General features: G+C 36.4%; 1 protein-coding gene across 1 annotated transcript in view; it reads left to right on the top strand.

Moving 5' to 3' along the window:
* The window catches only part of LOC150091179 (protein Loquacious-like), a 333,917-nt gene that overhangs the window by 247,966 nt on the left and 70,743 nt on the right, over positions 1–15,208 (top strand). The window contains exon 7 of the mRNA XM_090382502.1: positions 4,086–4,350. Coding sequence (XP_090238628.1) covers positions 4,086–4,350 — 265 coding nt within the window. The remainder of the gene's footprint in view (positions 1–4,085; positions 4,351–15,208) is intronic.

The following is a 15,208-nucleotide window of genomic DNA, read 5'->3' as shown; positions in this document are numbered from 1 at the left end:
CCAGAACCTAACCCTGTGATTTCCGATTGACTCCATTATATAAAGGGTTCCATTTGCACCTGTTACCCCAGGAACCTAACCCCAACATAAATCGAGGGCTACCTGTATATATATCAGTGGCAACTTTAACTTCTCAAGTCTACTCATGCCCAATTCAGATTTTGACTGCATGAGTGGGTGGAGTCACAACCTGTCAATCATTGCCTTCCCCCTCTTCTCACCGCAATTTTGTAAGGGGTACTTGTTCTCTGGATTCAGCCATTAAATAAATAATTATGGATTAAATAAGAAATAATTTAACTCACCTATTTGAACATAAACTCTAATCGTCTTGGCTTTAATGCGAATTCTTCTAAAATCATGTCATGCAATTCATTTTTTCTTTCTAAATCAATAAGTATTTCTTTCTCTATTGATATTCAGACTAGCGATGAGAGCCGTTCCTGAGCCATTGTACTCCTCAAACAGGATCGCATTCGATCAAGAACTGAGAAACTTCTTTCATTTGAAACAGAAGTTACAGGTATTGTTAGAAGAAGTTGGATTAGCCTTGTTGTTTCTGACAAGACAGATAATAATCCTATTTCATGAAATAGTTCTAAAAGAGCATTGATTGATTTGCATTTTCTAAAATCACTGTCACGATAAACATATTTCAGTTAATTGATTAAGGACTTGTAATCTATTATATTGGGATATTTGTTTTGGAGAGCATTAAGATGATGCATTGGAAAATGTTCAGAAAATTCTTGAAACATGTTCACATCACTCAGCTCAATGGCAGCAATATATTTTCAGTCAATTCAAAATACATGGTTTTGTAATTGATTGGCCTTCTTCTAGTTCTTTTTGTTGGTGGAGAATTTGTAACATTTGACTGTTCTACATCTTTCATGGTTTCTTCAAAAATATTGCGATATGATTCTTCAGCGCGACTACACTCAACGAATTCAATAAAGTAATTTATCTTCTGTAGGACAAACTTCATGTCAAGTTGTTTACATTGCAAAAGATCAAATAGTTTTTCCACTTGGGATAATATATTTTCAAAGCAATTGATGAAAACATGAAACTGAAATCAATTTATTTTATAAGCAGATTATCTGCTTCATTTAAAGTGTCTTCATCCCATCTTGGAGGCTTTCATCCAAAATACTTTGGAATGCATTCATTAGAGCTTCACAATGTCTTTTAATTGATGACACTGTTCTAGTTCTATAGCATCACCTTGTCTCGCACAGTGGTGGTATATTAACATTGAACTCTCTCAGCATGGCTTTTCGTTTAGTACTTGATGAAGAAAATTTACTGAAAACTCAAAGTTGTGAAAAGAAAACTTTTACTCCATTAACTTTCTCTGACAGTTTAATTAAAACTAAATTCAATTTATGCGCATAGCAGTAAATAAAATATCCGAATTTAAAACCCTTTTCTCTCATCTTCGTTTGAACCCCGTTATGTTCACCAGCCATCACTGCTGACCCATCGTATGTTTGACTGACCAGCTTGTTCTTTACATCGCTAAAGGTTTCTAACACGCTTTCTATTATTTCAGTAAGTCTTGCAGCATTTTTGTCTACACTGATATCATAAAATACCCAAAATCTTTCATATATTTGATACCTGAGACATATCTAATTATTATAGATAATTGGGCATGCATTGCACAATCTGTTGTTCATCTTCTTGCAATGAAATAAACTGGGCATTTTCAATTTCATTTTGAATGACACTGCCAATAACCTTATCGATGACGATTATCAAGTCATTCTGAATCGTACTAGAAACTCCCGAAAATTGTTTAGACCCTTCCTTCGTTGAAAACCGTGATGCAAAAACACTGTCCATTCCCGCAGAACAATTTAACAGTTCATGATAATCACCTTTATTTGGGCTATCTTCTTCTTCATTGGGCTGCCTCCGTAGCCAGGTGGGCAGGAGCTGCAGTGCGTAGCACACGCTTCTTGATTAGACCGGGGTTCGAGCCCGTGACCACCAAATACGGAGGATGCGGAAAGGTCAGGGAATGACCACCGCATATCCCCGGAGCAATATGGCCTTAGTTGCTAATGCTCCTAAAAACCAAATAAACAAACATCTTCATCATGTCCACATTAGTGGCAGTTCTTGCTTACATAAAACGACATTGGCTAATTGCTTTAAATATTGTCTATTTTCTTGAACTTGTCTGTTATAATTTTCTCTTTGGAGCTTTGCAGCGCTACTAATGGCACATGTAATGTTTTTCTGACCAAATGTTTTCAAACACTTATAATTATTCAAATGACTTGAAGATTTTGCGTGATAATTGCTGTCACCCAAAATATTTCTAAAATTAGAATAACCAGTATAGTAAACACGGCCAGCAATACAATTTTTCACTTGAGAGGCTTTCACATAACCAGTCTTTGTTTGTACCATTTATGTTGAAATGAACGATTATCTACTTTTGTCTTAATTAATTGCTTGGGATGGCTTGTCTTAATAATTTCTCTCTGCTCAGCGATGTTTCGCCTTCCAAATAGTTTTTCTTTCAGTGATAAACACTAAATCATCCATCTTGGATATGATTTCAAAATAATAATAAAAAATAATAATACGTAACACAATAATTCTTAACAATCACAGCACTATATATGCAGCAAACCAGCACACAAAACAACAAACTGAAAGCAAACGGGAAGCAACCTAGTATTTTAAATTAAAACTCTTACCAAGCCAAGCAACATTGGCACGAGTTGAAGTATTTCACCTTTACATAAATAAGCCATTAATAGATGTATAAATATTATTTTTTATACAGAAGGTGAAAGATTAGATGAAAACAGTAATTTTTAACTGACATACAAGCAAAAAAAGTTAGTAAGTGATAAACTTGAAATACATAACATTGCTTGTTTTTGGATATGATGACTTGAGCCTCTATATTAGTCTACAATAAGCCGCTAACTCATGCCAATGAGAGAAGGCATGAGTAGGGTCTACGATACTGCAAATACGAAAATGAATGAATGAAAAGTACGAAATTCATAATTTTCATCAATTTCTTTGATTCGTGCTAGGCACGAGTGCTGCAGTCGCTACTGATATATATATATATTTTTTTTTTTTTTTTTCCCTTCCACACTGGAAAGCAAGCTACTGGTGGCACTCCTTCCATGAGTTGGTCACTGCTGTTATAACAATACAAATTTCAGAAAACAATCTTATGAGTATCTTGTACTTTTTTTTTCGTGCTTTTTTTTTTTTTTTTTGATGCAATTTTGGCATTTATATCCAGGATACTTTTTGAGAAAGAAAGCATTATAGAAATAAAATTTCTATAATGATATCTTTTTAAAAAAGAACTTAGTTATAAGTAAGTGTGGCTTTTTTTTCTTTCTTTTTTTTTTTTTTTTCTGTGCAACATAAGATGATGCAGTTTTCATCTTCTGTGACAAGGAAAAAAGAGGTGGTGAATTGGGTTTCACAGGAATCCTATTCACCACCTTTGCTTAAATAATTCTCGAATGAAATGCAACTACCTTTGCACACAGCTCAAAAAAAAGTAATCATGGCAACCGTAACCCACATTTGAGGCAGTATTCTAGCTAAATTTGAAACGTTGAAAGATCTTGCATAGCCTGTAAACTGAAGTTACATGAAGCTATTCCGAAGTAGCTTTTTTTTTTTTGCCGCTTCAAGAACACAAAATTTTTTTATAAAAAAAAAAAACTTTAAAGGTAAGCTGAGTTTCAGCTGAGGGGATAGGGTGGTTGAAGAAAGGACCAAAAATCACATGGTCATTTAGACCCTGTGCACTCAACTCAGGATTAAAAAAAAAACTAACTAATCTGTAAAGAAAAATATCCCTAGGTACTTTTTAATCTATATATAATGCACAAGTTTTTGCCTGCTTGATTGTTCTGTTTTAGCCAGCAGTCCTAGAAAATATATGAATCTTTTTACAAAAATATACTGAAACTATAAATATAAAGTTAAAATTTTAGCACTACATTTTAAAGTTATATCCACAGGGTAAAAATATATATATATATTTTTTTTTTTCCTTTTTTTTATTTTTTTTTTTTTTATATGTTATGTAGGACAATCTTGGTACTGTTCCTACATTTCCTGGGATGTCTGATGATATCAAAGATGTAAAGGTATCTCTAGTTGTTACTGCATTTAGCCAGCAATTAATGAAATTTTTAAAAGGTCTCAAATCATCTGACTCTCCCAAGTTGACAGCTTTACAAGATTGGGAAGACAATGAAAGCTCTTCTGTCTGCACTGATATGCTTCAGGATGTTGCAGAAGAACAGATGATTGAAATAACTTATATTCCTTTAGAGAAGAAAAGTACAAGTGGTAAGAACATGAACTGTGGTTTTCTGGCTGCTCTTAAATACAATTTGATGTATAAATAATGAGGTATTGCAGAATGCACATTAACACATTGTTTATAATTACTAAAGTAGCCAAAGTGATCGCTTAGTCCACAACACAGTTTTGATCTTTCTAAAAATTATTTTGAAAGCCATTTGCATACATGAATCATGAATGACCAGCTGCTTGAACTTCACAACTCAGTGCTCATTTAACGAGTAAGTCAAATATAATATTTGAGTGACATGCATTATTTAAGTAAACGATAAACTTATATTTTACCTAAATAGTGGAACTGAAAGAACTTCACCAGTGTGGGTGTTTTCTTCTCCATCAGTAACTTCAAAATTAAAATAAGTTGGTATGTCTATTAATTATCTTTATTACATTTTCTTGATTTATTTTTAATCTAAATAAGTTGTCAAATATATTCAGTTAACTTAAACAGAGGTAAGCTATTTGCATGAAATCCTGCTGTTGCACCTTCACAAAAAACACCAAAAGACTAAACTAGCAAATTATTTATGTGTGATCACAGCTGTATATGCTTGATTAGGGTATTCGGGACCAAGTATTATTTGATTAGCTAGAATTTGCCAGATCTTTAGGTTCCGTGGTTAGGTTGTATATTTATCTCAGGGCTATTTTTTGGAGCTTCTTTAGGTTGTTGACTGGGCTCTGTCTGTAGCATTTTTCTGCTGGGATTCTTTTTTTTAATTGATTCAGTCTTTGTCAGTAGCTCAGTTGGCAGAACAGCGGACTGTAGTAGTATTTTAATTGATGTAGGATTCTTTTTTGAATACGGGATTTGGTTCATATCTGTGTTCCTTAGTTTCAATTTGTTTTCTTTTTTATTGCCCCAATCATAAATGCTGCTTTAAATAATCTCTTTTTAATAATTTCAATTTGCCCTTTCATGTAATATAATTCTTCCATATAATAGCACGGTGAAAGAAATTAAATTTAAATTTTCATCGAACCTATGAAATTTCTTTCACCGTGCTATTATATGGAAGAATTATATTACATGAAAGGGCAAAATTTTTTTATAAAAAATATTTTGATCTTATAGGAAGATCCTCCATTGGATCAAGGGTTAAAAGATAAGAGTGTAGTCATAAATGGACTACCTCGGGGTAGATCAGTGTTATGGCCACTGTTTCTTGTCTTCTGTAATGACATGGATGAAGAGTACAGGGGAAGTTGGTTGTCAAAGTTTGTAGATTACTTAAAAGTAGGAAGGGTGATAAAATTTTTCTTCAAAGTGACTTAGTATTATCAGTCACACAAATGTCCTGAAAAAATGGCAATTGAACTTTAATATTTCTAAATATAAGGTTTTGGGAATAGAATCTGGGAGTTACTTATGAGCTGGGGGTGGGGGGGGAGTTAAAAGTGGTTTTAAACAGAAGGAAGATTCAGCAAAATTTTTCCATTCAGTGTAAACAGGTGGCCAGGAAGGCACAGTGTCCTGTATATTGATATATAGGATCTTTGAAATTAAGGGAAAGGATGTCATCCTCTTTATATAAGACTGGTGAGACTGCATTTAGAATATTGTGTCCTGGTCTGGAGGTATGCTCCTAGAAAGTGTTCAGAGAAAGGCAATCAAATTGGTGAGTAGTGCTGATTGATATCCATATGAAGAATGACTTAGAAGATATGGATGCAAAGCTTCGCAACTAGACATTTTATGGGAGATCTGGGTGAGATAAATAAGACCCTGAAGAGAATCAGGGAAATGAACAAGGAAAGTATATTTTCATTGGTACAAGAAACAAGAACCACTTACTCCCTTCTTTTTCTCCTAAAAATTTTTGGGAGTAACAAAAGGCTGGATCTCATAAAGTTTACTTTCGAGCACCATTTTATAAATCATTGGAACAAATTGGCAGCCACAGTTCAAAGCAGAATTGAATAGCCACTTTTTTGACAATGGAGAAGGTATGAAGGATAGAAAATATTTTTACTGTTTTTTTTTTTTTTTTCTTTTACGGATATGAAAACGTTCACTTTCTTGCATCATTTAAACTTTATAATGCTAATTCCATGTGTGTTTAAAGCTGAGGCTTGGGAAAACTTGGTGTCTGTCTAAGGGTATAAGTTGGAATTCGATTTTGTTATTCTATCATTAACAGTGACAGATTCTCACAAACAGTGTTTCCTTTGTCCAGTAGTGGCGCCTCTGTAGCCAGGTGGGAAGGAGCAGCAGTGCGTAGCACACGCTTCTTGATTAGACTGGTGTTCGAGCCCGTCACCACCAAATACGGAGGTTGTGGAAAGGTCAAGGAATGACCACCGCATATCCCGGAGCAATATGGCCTAAAAACCAAATAACAACAAAAACTTTGTCCAGTATAGAAGTTATAACCCGCTGGCACGTGCACACGCACACACAAATATTTCACCCTTCTTTTTGCTTAGATTACAGGTCATCATTATCAGCCATTTTCAATCCACTACATCATGAAGACCTCTCCGGCAACTTTCCAGTTCCTTCTGTTTTGTGCAATGGCCATCCATTTACTACCCACAAACTCTTGAATTTCTTCTATCCATCTGCATTGTTGTCTTCCAGGTTTTCTTTTAGCTTCTCTTGGGTATCATTCTATTATTTTCTTAGTCCATCTGTCATCATGTCTTCGAGCTATGTGTCATGGCCAAGTTCTCTAGTTTTGATAAGAATATCCTTTACTTGTGTTTGCTGCCTAATCCTTGTGTTTTTCTTCTTATCCAACAGTCTGATTCCCAATATAATTTGTTCCATTCTTTTCTGAGTAGCTTTCAGCTTCTCTTCCATTCTTTTGGCGAGTGCCCAAGTTTCACTTCCTTAAGTCATAGTAGGGAGTATACAGTGGTTCATTATTTTACATTTCAGACAAATCGGGATATTGCTCCTCAGTCATCATCATCATCAGCCATTTTCAATCCACTGCAGGATCAAGGCCTCTCCAGCAATTTTCCAGTTCCTTCTGTTTTGAGCACTGGCCATCCATTTACTACCCAAAAACTCATGAATTTCATCTATCCATCTCCGCCTTTATCTTCCAGGTTTTCTTCTAGCTCCTCTTGGGTACCATTCTGTTATTTTCTTAGTCCATCTGTCATCATGTCTTCGAGTTATGTGTCCTGCCCAAGGCCATTTTAGTTCTTTAGTTTTGATAAGAATGTCCTTTACTTGAGTTTGGTGCCTAATCCATGTGTTTCTCTTCTTATCTAACAGTCTGATTCCCAATATAATTCGTTCCATTCTTCTCTGTGTAGTTCTCAGCTTCTCTTCCATTCTTTTGGTGAGTGCCCAAGTTTCACTTCCATAAGTCATGGTGGGGAGTATACATTGGTTCGTTATTTTACGTTTCAGACAGACTGGGATATTGCTCTTCAGTATGTGACTATATTTCCTGAATGCCATCCATCCAAAATTTATTCTTCTCTTGTCTTCCAGCCATTTATCATTATTACAGCTAATAACTTGTCCCAGATAAGTATATGACTCCACCTTTTCAATTACTGCTCCTTCAATCATTATTTCCCTTTCCGTGGCATACTTGTTCATCATTACTTTTGTTTTAGCCATATTCATCTTTAGTCCAAAATCCTTAGTGCATAACTGATTAAGATTTTCCTCTAATTCTTTGGGATCGTGGCTTATAATCACAATGTCATCTGCAAATCGTAAATGGTTTAGGTACTCTCCGTTCACATTGACTCCTTTCTGCGACCAGTCTAATCTTCTGAAAGCTTCCTCAAGGGCAGAAGTAAACAGCTTCAGAGATATTGTGTCTCCTTGTCGAACTCCTTTCTCGATTTTAAATTTGCTACTGTCTTTGTCTAGTCTAATAAAGGAGGTAGCACTCTCATATATTTTCTTCAAAATCATAATATATGGGGTATCTATGCCTTGTCTTTCCAGTGCCCGAAACATTGCCTTATGCTGTATGGAGTCAAATGCCTTTTCATAATCCACAAATGCCAGGCATAATGGTGTTTTATATTCATTTGCTTTCTCCATTAGCATGTGATATTACGTGAAGGTGATCCATAGTTGAGAATCCTGTCCTAAAGCCAGCTTGCTCTTTCGGTTGATTCTCATCAAGTATTCTTTCTAATCTGTTAGTAATGACCCTTGTGAACAACTTGTAGATGTGGGATAACAAGCTAATTGGTCTATAATTTCCAATTTCTGATTTATCTCCTTTCTTATGCAGCAAAACTATGATTGCATTATTCCACTGCTTAGGTTTCACACCTTTTCTAATGCACTTTGTGAAGAGCCTTGCCAGTTTTTGTGTTATGCCTCTTCCTCCCAATTTTAACAACTCTACAGTAACTTCATCTTCCCCCGGGGCTTTCCGATTCTTCATTTTCTTCAATGCATGTTCTACCTCATCAGGAAGAATATCGGGTATGTCGTATGTGTTGCTACTTTGCAATCCATCTTCCCCACTGCTGGTATCATTTCCTCACTCCTTGTATAATTCTCTATAGTAGTCTTCTGCTATTTGAATTATGCCTTCTCTGCTGTTTATAAGTACACCATCGCTATTCTTCAGTTTCAGTATCATTTGTCTTTCTGTATTACTGCTCATGGCTGCTGATTTAAATCCTTTGTTTTCCCTTAATGCTTGTTCTACTTTTCTTGTGTTAAATCTTCTTATGTCCTCTCTGGGTCTCTTTCTAATGGCTTTGCATAACTCAGTATACTCAATTTTCTCCCTGTCAGTGTTTTTCTTGCTCTTCATTTGTCATCTTCGGTTCATCATGACAAGTGATGAACTTGAAGTTTCATGACTAATTTTTTCTTCTTTGGATTTCTGCTTCCCTATAGGTTTCTTGGGCTTTATCACTTTCAGAAAGTTGTAATATTCCTCGTCGATATCTTGGTCCTCAGCAGTCTGCAGAAGCTCAAACTTGTTTTTAAGCTCCAGTACATACTGCTTTTTCTCCTCCTCTGTTATCTCAAAGACCTTTGTATTATTTACTCGAGTCAGTTTTTTTCCTTTCCTTTCCTACATCTATATCAAGTGTACATCTTACCATTCTGTGATCACTTCCAACATTTACCTTATTCAGGACGGTAACATCATTCACAATATATCTTCTGTTAGTGAGGATGAAGTCGATTTCATTAGTTGTTAATCCATTTGGACTCTTCCATGTCCACTTTCTGTTCACCCTTTTCTTGAAAAAAGTGTTCATTACTGACAGTCCTTGAGATTCTGCAAATTCCACAAGTCTTTCACCTCTTTTATTTCTTTCACCAATTCCAAAATTTCCTATAGTTCCTCTTTCTGCGCTGTTTTGCCTTTTTCCAACCTTAACATTGAAGTCCCCCATAATAATAGTATAGTGGGTTTTCTGCTCATCTAGAAGACTCAATTTCGGTGTACATTTCTTCAACCTCTTCATCATCATGGCTCGATGTTGGTGCATAAATCATTATAATCTTTAGCTTGTACCTCTTAGAAATCTTGAGTATTAGCCTTGACACCCTTGGTGATGTACTTTTGAATTCCAAAATGTTGTTTTTAATATCTTTATGGACCAGAAACCCAACTCCACCTTCACTCCTTTCACTGTTTCCACTGTTTCATTTCTTCTTCTTGTTTCAGCCAAACCGATGATATTCCAAGTCACATTTTCTAATTCCTTTTCCAGCTCTAATATCTTCACCGATGAGTGATCGTATGTTATAACAGGCCAAGTTCAGTTTCCGTGCATGGCAGCCTGGTCGTACCCAGAGATTCTTAGCACCCTCTGCTTCCACTCTGATCCTCTCGCTGCCGTAAGAGGGAGAGTGAAAGCTGCTGGGGACTGAGGGCCATTTGTATTGTTGTGCTCTCATGCTGGAGGGTTTGGTCTTTTCCTCTTCACGCTGACCAGGCGTCTTGAAGAGAACCACTCTACACGTTCGTTGCCACCTAAGTGACATAACAGGGCTTACCATCGAGAAGGTGTGCATGAGTGGATTTTAGGGAGGCAGGCCAACCGGACTTCTCCTAAATCTTCTGTAATAGAGAGATATTGGATCCATCAGTGTTTTAGGCTGAGTGTCTGATAACACACAGGATACCTGTTCCCCTCTAAGCCTTCAGTATGTGGCTATATTTCCTGAATGCTTTCCATCAAATTTATTCTTCTCTTGACTTCCAGCCATTTAGCATTGTTACAGCTAATGACTTGTCTGAGATAAGTATATGAATCCATCTTTTCAATTTCTATTCCTTCAATGATTATATCCACTCTGCACAACTGATTAGTATTTTCTTCTAATGCTTTGGGATAATGGCTTATGATCACAGTGTTATCTACATATCATAAATGTACTCTCTGTTCACATTGACCCCTTTCTGTGACCCATACAATCTTCCAAATGCTTCCTCAAGGACAGCAGTAAACAACTTCAGAGATATTGTGTCTCATCAAACTCCTTTCTCAATTTTAAATTGTTACCGTCTTTGTCTAGTCTAATAAAGGAGGTAGCACTCTCATATATTTTCTTCAAAATCATAATATATGGGGTATCTATGCCTTGTCTTTCCAGTGCCCGAAATATTGCCTTATGCTGTATGGAGTCAAATGCCTTTTCATAATCCACAAATGCCAGGCATAATGGTGTTTTATATTCATTTGCTTTCTCCATTAGCATGTGATATTACATGTAGGTGATCCATAGTTGAGAATCCTGTCCTAAAGCCAGCTTGCTCTTTTAGTTGATTCTCATCAAGTATTCTTTCTAATCTGTTAGTGATGACCCTTGTGAACAACTTGTAGATGTGGCATAACGAGCTAATTGGTCTATAATTTCCAATTTCTGATTTGTCTCCTTTCTTATGCAGCAAACTTATGATTGCATTATTCCATTCCTTAAGGATCATGTAAGATTACAGGTATTACACAGAAAATATCCCAAAATATGGAAATATAATTATAAAAGGTATTTATAATTATATGTAATAAACAACACAGTACAGTCAGTCCTCGTATAACATGATAGTTGTGTTCCTAGAAACCTTCGTGCAATATAAATAACAGGCCCTATGAGAAAAATAGGGTTAGGTGCCAACCACCCAATTTTGAAAACACATTTGTAACCAAAACATTACCAAACACAATAAATAATCGTTACGATCATTACGTAATAAAATATTGCTAATGCTTTTGCTTTTATCGTAATCAAACTTGTTCTGTTTGACCTTCTATCCAAACAAGTGATAGCCGTTCCATCTCTTCCAATTCTTTGTGTCTTGATCTAATGGATTTTGTTACATTGAGTTATTGTTTTTTATTGTTTTTATTTTCTCTGCATTCTTTCTAATTGTTCTCGACGTTATCACATGAAAGAGCATGTGATATTGCAAGTTAGCACTTGTAATATCACATGTTCTTTCATTTCACTCAAAGTGTTTCACAATTTCATATTTTTTTCTCTATCGACAGAGGCCAACTGGCCATAAGCCTTACCGGGAAAACCCTGGTGGGCCCGAGGCCAGTGTGATTTTAGCCATAAACGCTAGTATCAGCTGCTACAAATTTTCCCAGTTAAGAATTTTTGACCCAGTCTGCCTCTATCTATCAATATTGCTTTTGTATTGTTGTTTTTCCCTCTGAATCTGTAGTGTCTTCACCAGGACACTTCCTTTTCACACCTTTTAAGTATTTTACTCCTTTTTAGGAAATAAAGCACAATTACAAAATGAGGAGGCACACTTGATACACATAAACAAAGCTATGCACATGTAGCAACTGAATAAACACACCATAAAGGCAGAGACACACTATTAACACCTCACTAGCTCACATTTTACTAAAGCAACAATTTCCATTTGCATTTCTACTAGTGGAATATGTTATAAACCGGTAGTAAACTCGATCTAATTGCATTTGCAATAATACCAATAGCTGGAATTGTGTGGGTTTTAAATTATTATGGTGAAAAGTGTTTCCCCTTCGTAAAAAACATAAATGCATTTTCAGAACCTTCTCTTCATTCCTATCATGTTGCATTCAGTTGGGGGTGATTCCGCGTTTGACTGCCATTTCTTGTAAACACAAAGGCAAAAGTTAACCCCCGGGGGCTCACATCTGGTGAGTATGGGCTTGGCACACCTAGGGTCCTGAGCTGGATATCATCATTCTTCTCTTTCTTGGTGATGCCCTTCTACTTCTGACTCTTTTTCTCTCTCGGGATAATTCAGAAAAATTTTTTTTTTTTTTTTGGCTGGTGCGGCATAAGCCTCAGGCTTCCTTGCACCATATGGCTAATAATAATAATAATAATAAATCATGTATAAGCGAATTCTGTTCTTGTTATATATGATATCATTCCCCTATTTATAAATCGTGTATGATCAAATTCATGTATTGTAAACACATGTTATACGAAGACTGACTGTACTTGTTTCTACATGCAACTTGTGTATTTTTTTTTTTTTTTTTGTGTAAACCCCAAACACGAGAGGTATTAGAACCCATAGTACTTAGTACCGTGCTTGGGTTGGAGGCTGAGAAGACAAAAGAAGATATTTGTTGACATTGGACTTGAACTTCTATAGATTGTAATTTTCAGGAAATACGTATGAAGGAAGGTTGTTCCAGAAAACGGCAGTTGAATGAATAAATGAGGAAGATGAAAAGTTGGTTCTGTGGGTTTGAAGTTGGACAGTAAATGGATGTTGGCTGGTGGCGGCACGTGTTCGGACTGTTTTGAAAGAGAGAGCAGGAATTATAGAAGCCAATTCAGAAGAACAGTGCCCATGGAAGTATCTGTAGAAGAGGCATGCAGCAGAAACAGTGCGTCTATGAGAAAGCGAGTGGAGAGACTCTGTTAGAGATGAATCATTAATTAACCTAACTGCCCTCTTCTGAATGGAATCAAGAAGCCGGAGAGGGGTTTTGGGGGCACCACCCCAGATATGGGAACAATATTCCATGGCAGGGCGAATTTGCGATTTATACAGAGTGAGCAGCTGTTTGGAAGAAAAGTAACGCCGAGAGCGAAAGAGAAAACCAAGTTTTTTAGATGCAGAGGAAGCAATATTTGTAATGTGCTTGTGCCAAGAGAGATTAGAAGTCAGGGTAATCCCTAAAAGAGATATATCCTTTTGCCTAGAAATTGGAGTGTCACTAAAGATAAGCATAGGAGCAGAAGAATCCTTTTTCAGCTTCAACTTCTCGAAAATCTGCTACCAATTCCTTAAATGCCGATCTTCAGGTAATTCTCCAGTGGGGCAAAGACAACTTAGTTGATTTCAACCCTTCTAAAACTCAGTCTTGTCTTATATCTCGCAAAAAGGATTCTTCTGCTCCTATGCTTATCTTTAGTGACACTCCAATTTCTAGGCAAAAGGATATATCTCTTTTGGGGATTACCCTGACTTCTAATCTCTCTTGGCACAAGCACATTACAAATATTGCTTCCTCTGCATCTAAAAAACTTGGTTTTCTCTTTCGCTCTCGGCGTTACTTTTCTTCCAAACAGCTGCTCACTCTGTATAAATCGCAAATTCGCCCTGCCATGGAATATTGTTCCCATATCTGGGGTGGTGCCCCCAAAACCCCTCTCCGGCTTCTTGATTCCATTCAGAAGAGGGCAGTTAGGTTAATTAATGATTCATCTCTAACAGAGTCTCTCCACTCGCTTTCTCATAGACGTACTGTTTCTGCTGCATGCCTCTTCTACAGATACCTCGATGGGCACTGTTCTTCTGAATTGGCTTCTATAATTCCCACTCTCTCTTTCAAAACAGTCCGAACACATTCCGCCACCATCCAACATCCATTTACTGTCCAACTTCAAACCCACAGAACCAACTTTTCATCTTCCTCATTTATTCATTCAACTGCTGTTTTCTGGAACAACCTTCCTTCATACGTATTTCCTGAAAATTACAATCTACAGAAATTCAAGTCCAGTGTCAACAAATATCTTCTTTCGTCTTCTCAACCTCCAACCCAAGCACGGTACTAAGTACTATAGGTTCTAATACCTCTCGTGTTTGGGGTTCACATAAAAAAAAAAAAAAAAAACAAATTCCTCTCCAAACTGCCTTAGAAGCTGTTGCAGCTCGTGCAGTGATTGGCATTGCTTTAACGATCATTTAAATGTATCTCCCACCCAGTCAGCCATGTACGATTCATGAATTAGAAAATCTTGTTTTGCAATTACCGTCACCAGTCTGCTTATTAGGAAACTTTAATGGACACCATCCTTTATGGGGATCTCCCGTCTCAGACAGATGTGGAGAACTCACTGAAATACTACTAGACAGACGGAATTTAACATTACTGAACACGGGCTTACCCACTTACATTCATTTTCCTACTGGAGCATCATCTGCAGTAGATCTTTCAATCTACTCTCCGATCCTCTCAACAGCTATCACTATCCAGTAATATGCAGAATTCAAACCACCAATTCCAAAACAACTGATACACAAGTGAAATGGAAATTTTCTAAAGCAGACTGGACAAAATATAAAAGTCATGTCTCTTTTGATGATCACATCATGAGTCTTCTTCTATCAATGCCAATACTGAGCATATCACAATGCAGATACTATCAGATGCAAAAGTTGCCATCCCACAGTCTCAATTAAGAAACCGTAGACATAGCAATCACTGATGGAATGAAGATTGTAACAAGGTGAAAAAAGAAAAGAATGCAGCATGGAACTTATTTCGAAAATACCCTACCACTGCCAACCTTATTAATTATAAGAAACTTAGAGCCAAAGCACGGTACATCAGGCTAAAGGCTAAAAAGGATAAGATTTGCTTCACAATCAATAAAGATAGCAAGGGCAGAATAATGTGGGAAAAAATAAGGCCGCTAAATGGT

This window comes from Mastigoproctus giganteus, chromosome 1 (genome assembly GCF_048544385.1).
Source record: "Mastigoproctus giganteus isolate SK-2022 chromosome 1, ASM4854438v1, whole genome shotgun sequence".
NCBI lineage: Eukaryota > Metazoa > Arthropoda > Arachnida > Uropygi > Thelyphonidae > Mastigoproctus > Mastigoproctus giganteus.
The sequence above is the reverse complement of the archived record's forward strand: the minus strand, read 5'-3'. Positions and strand labels throughout refer to the sequence as shown.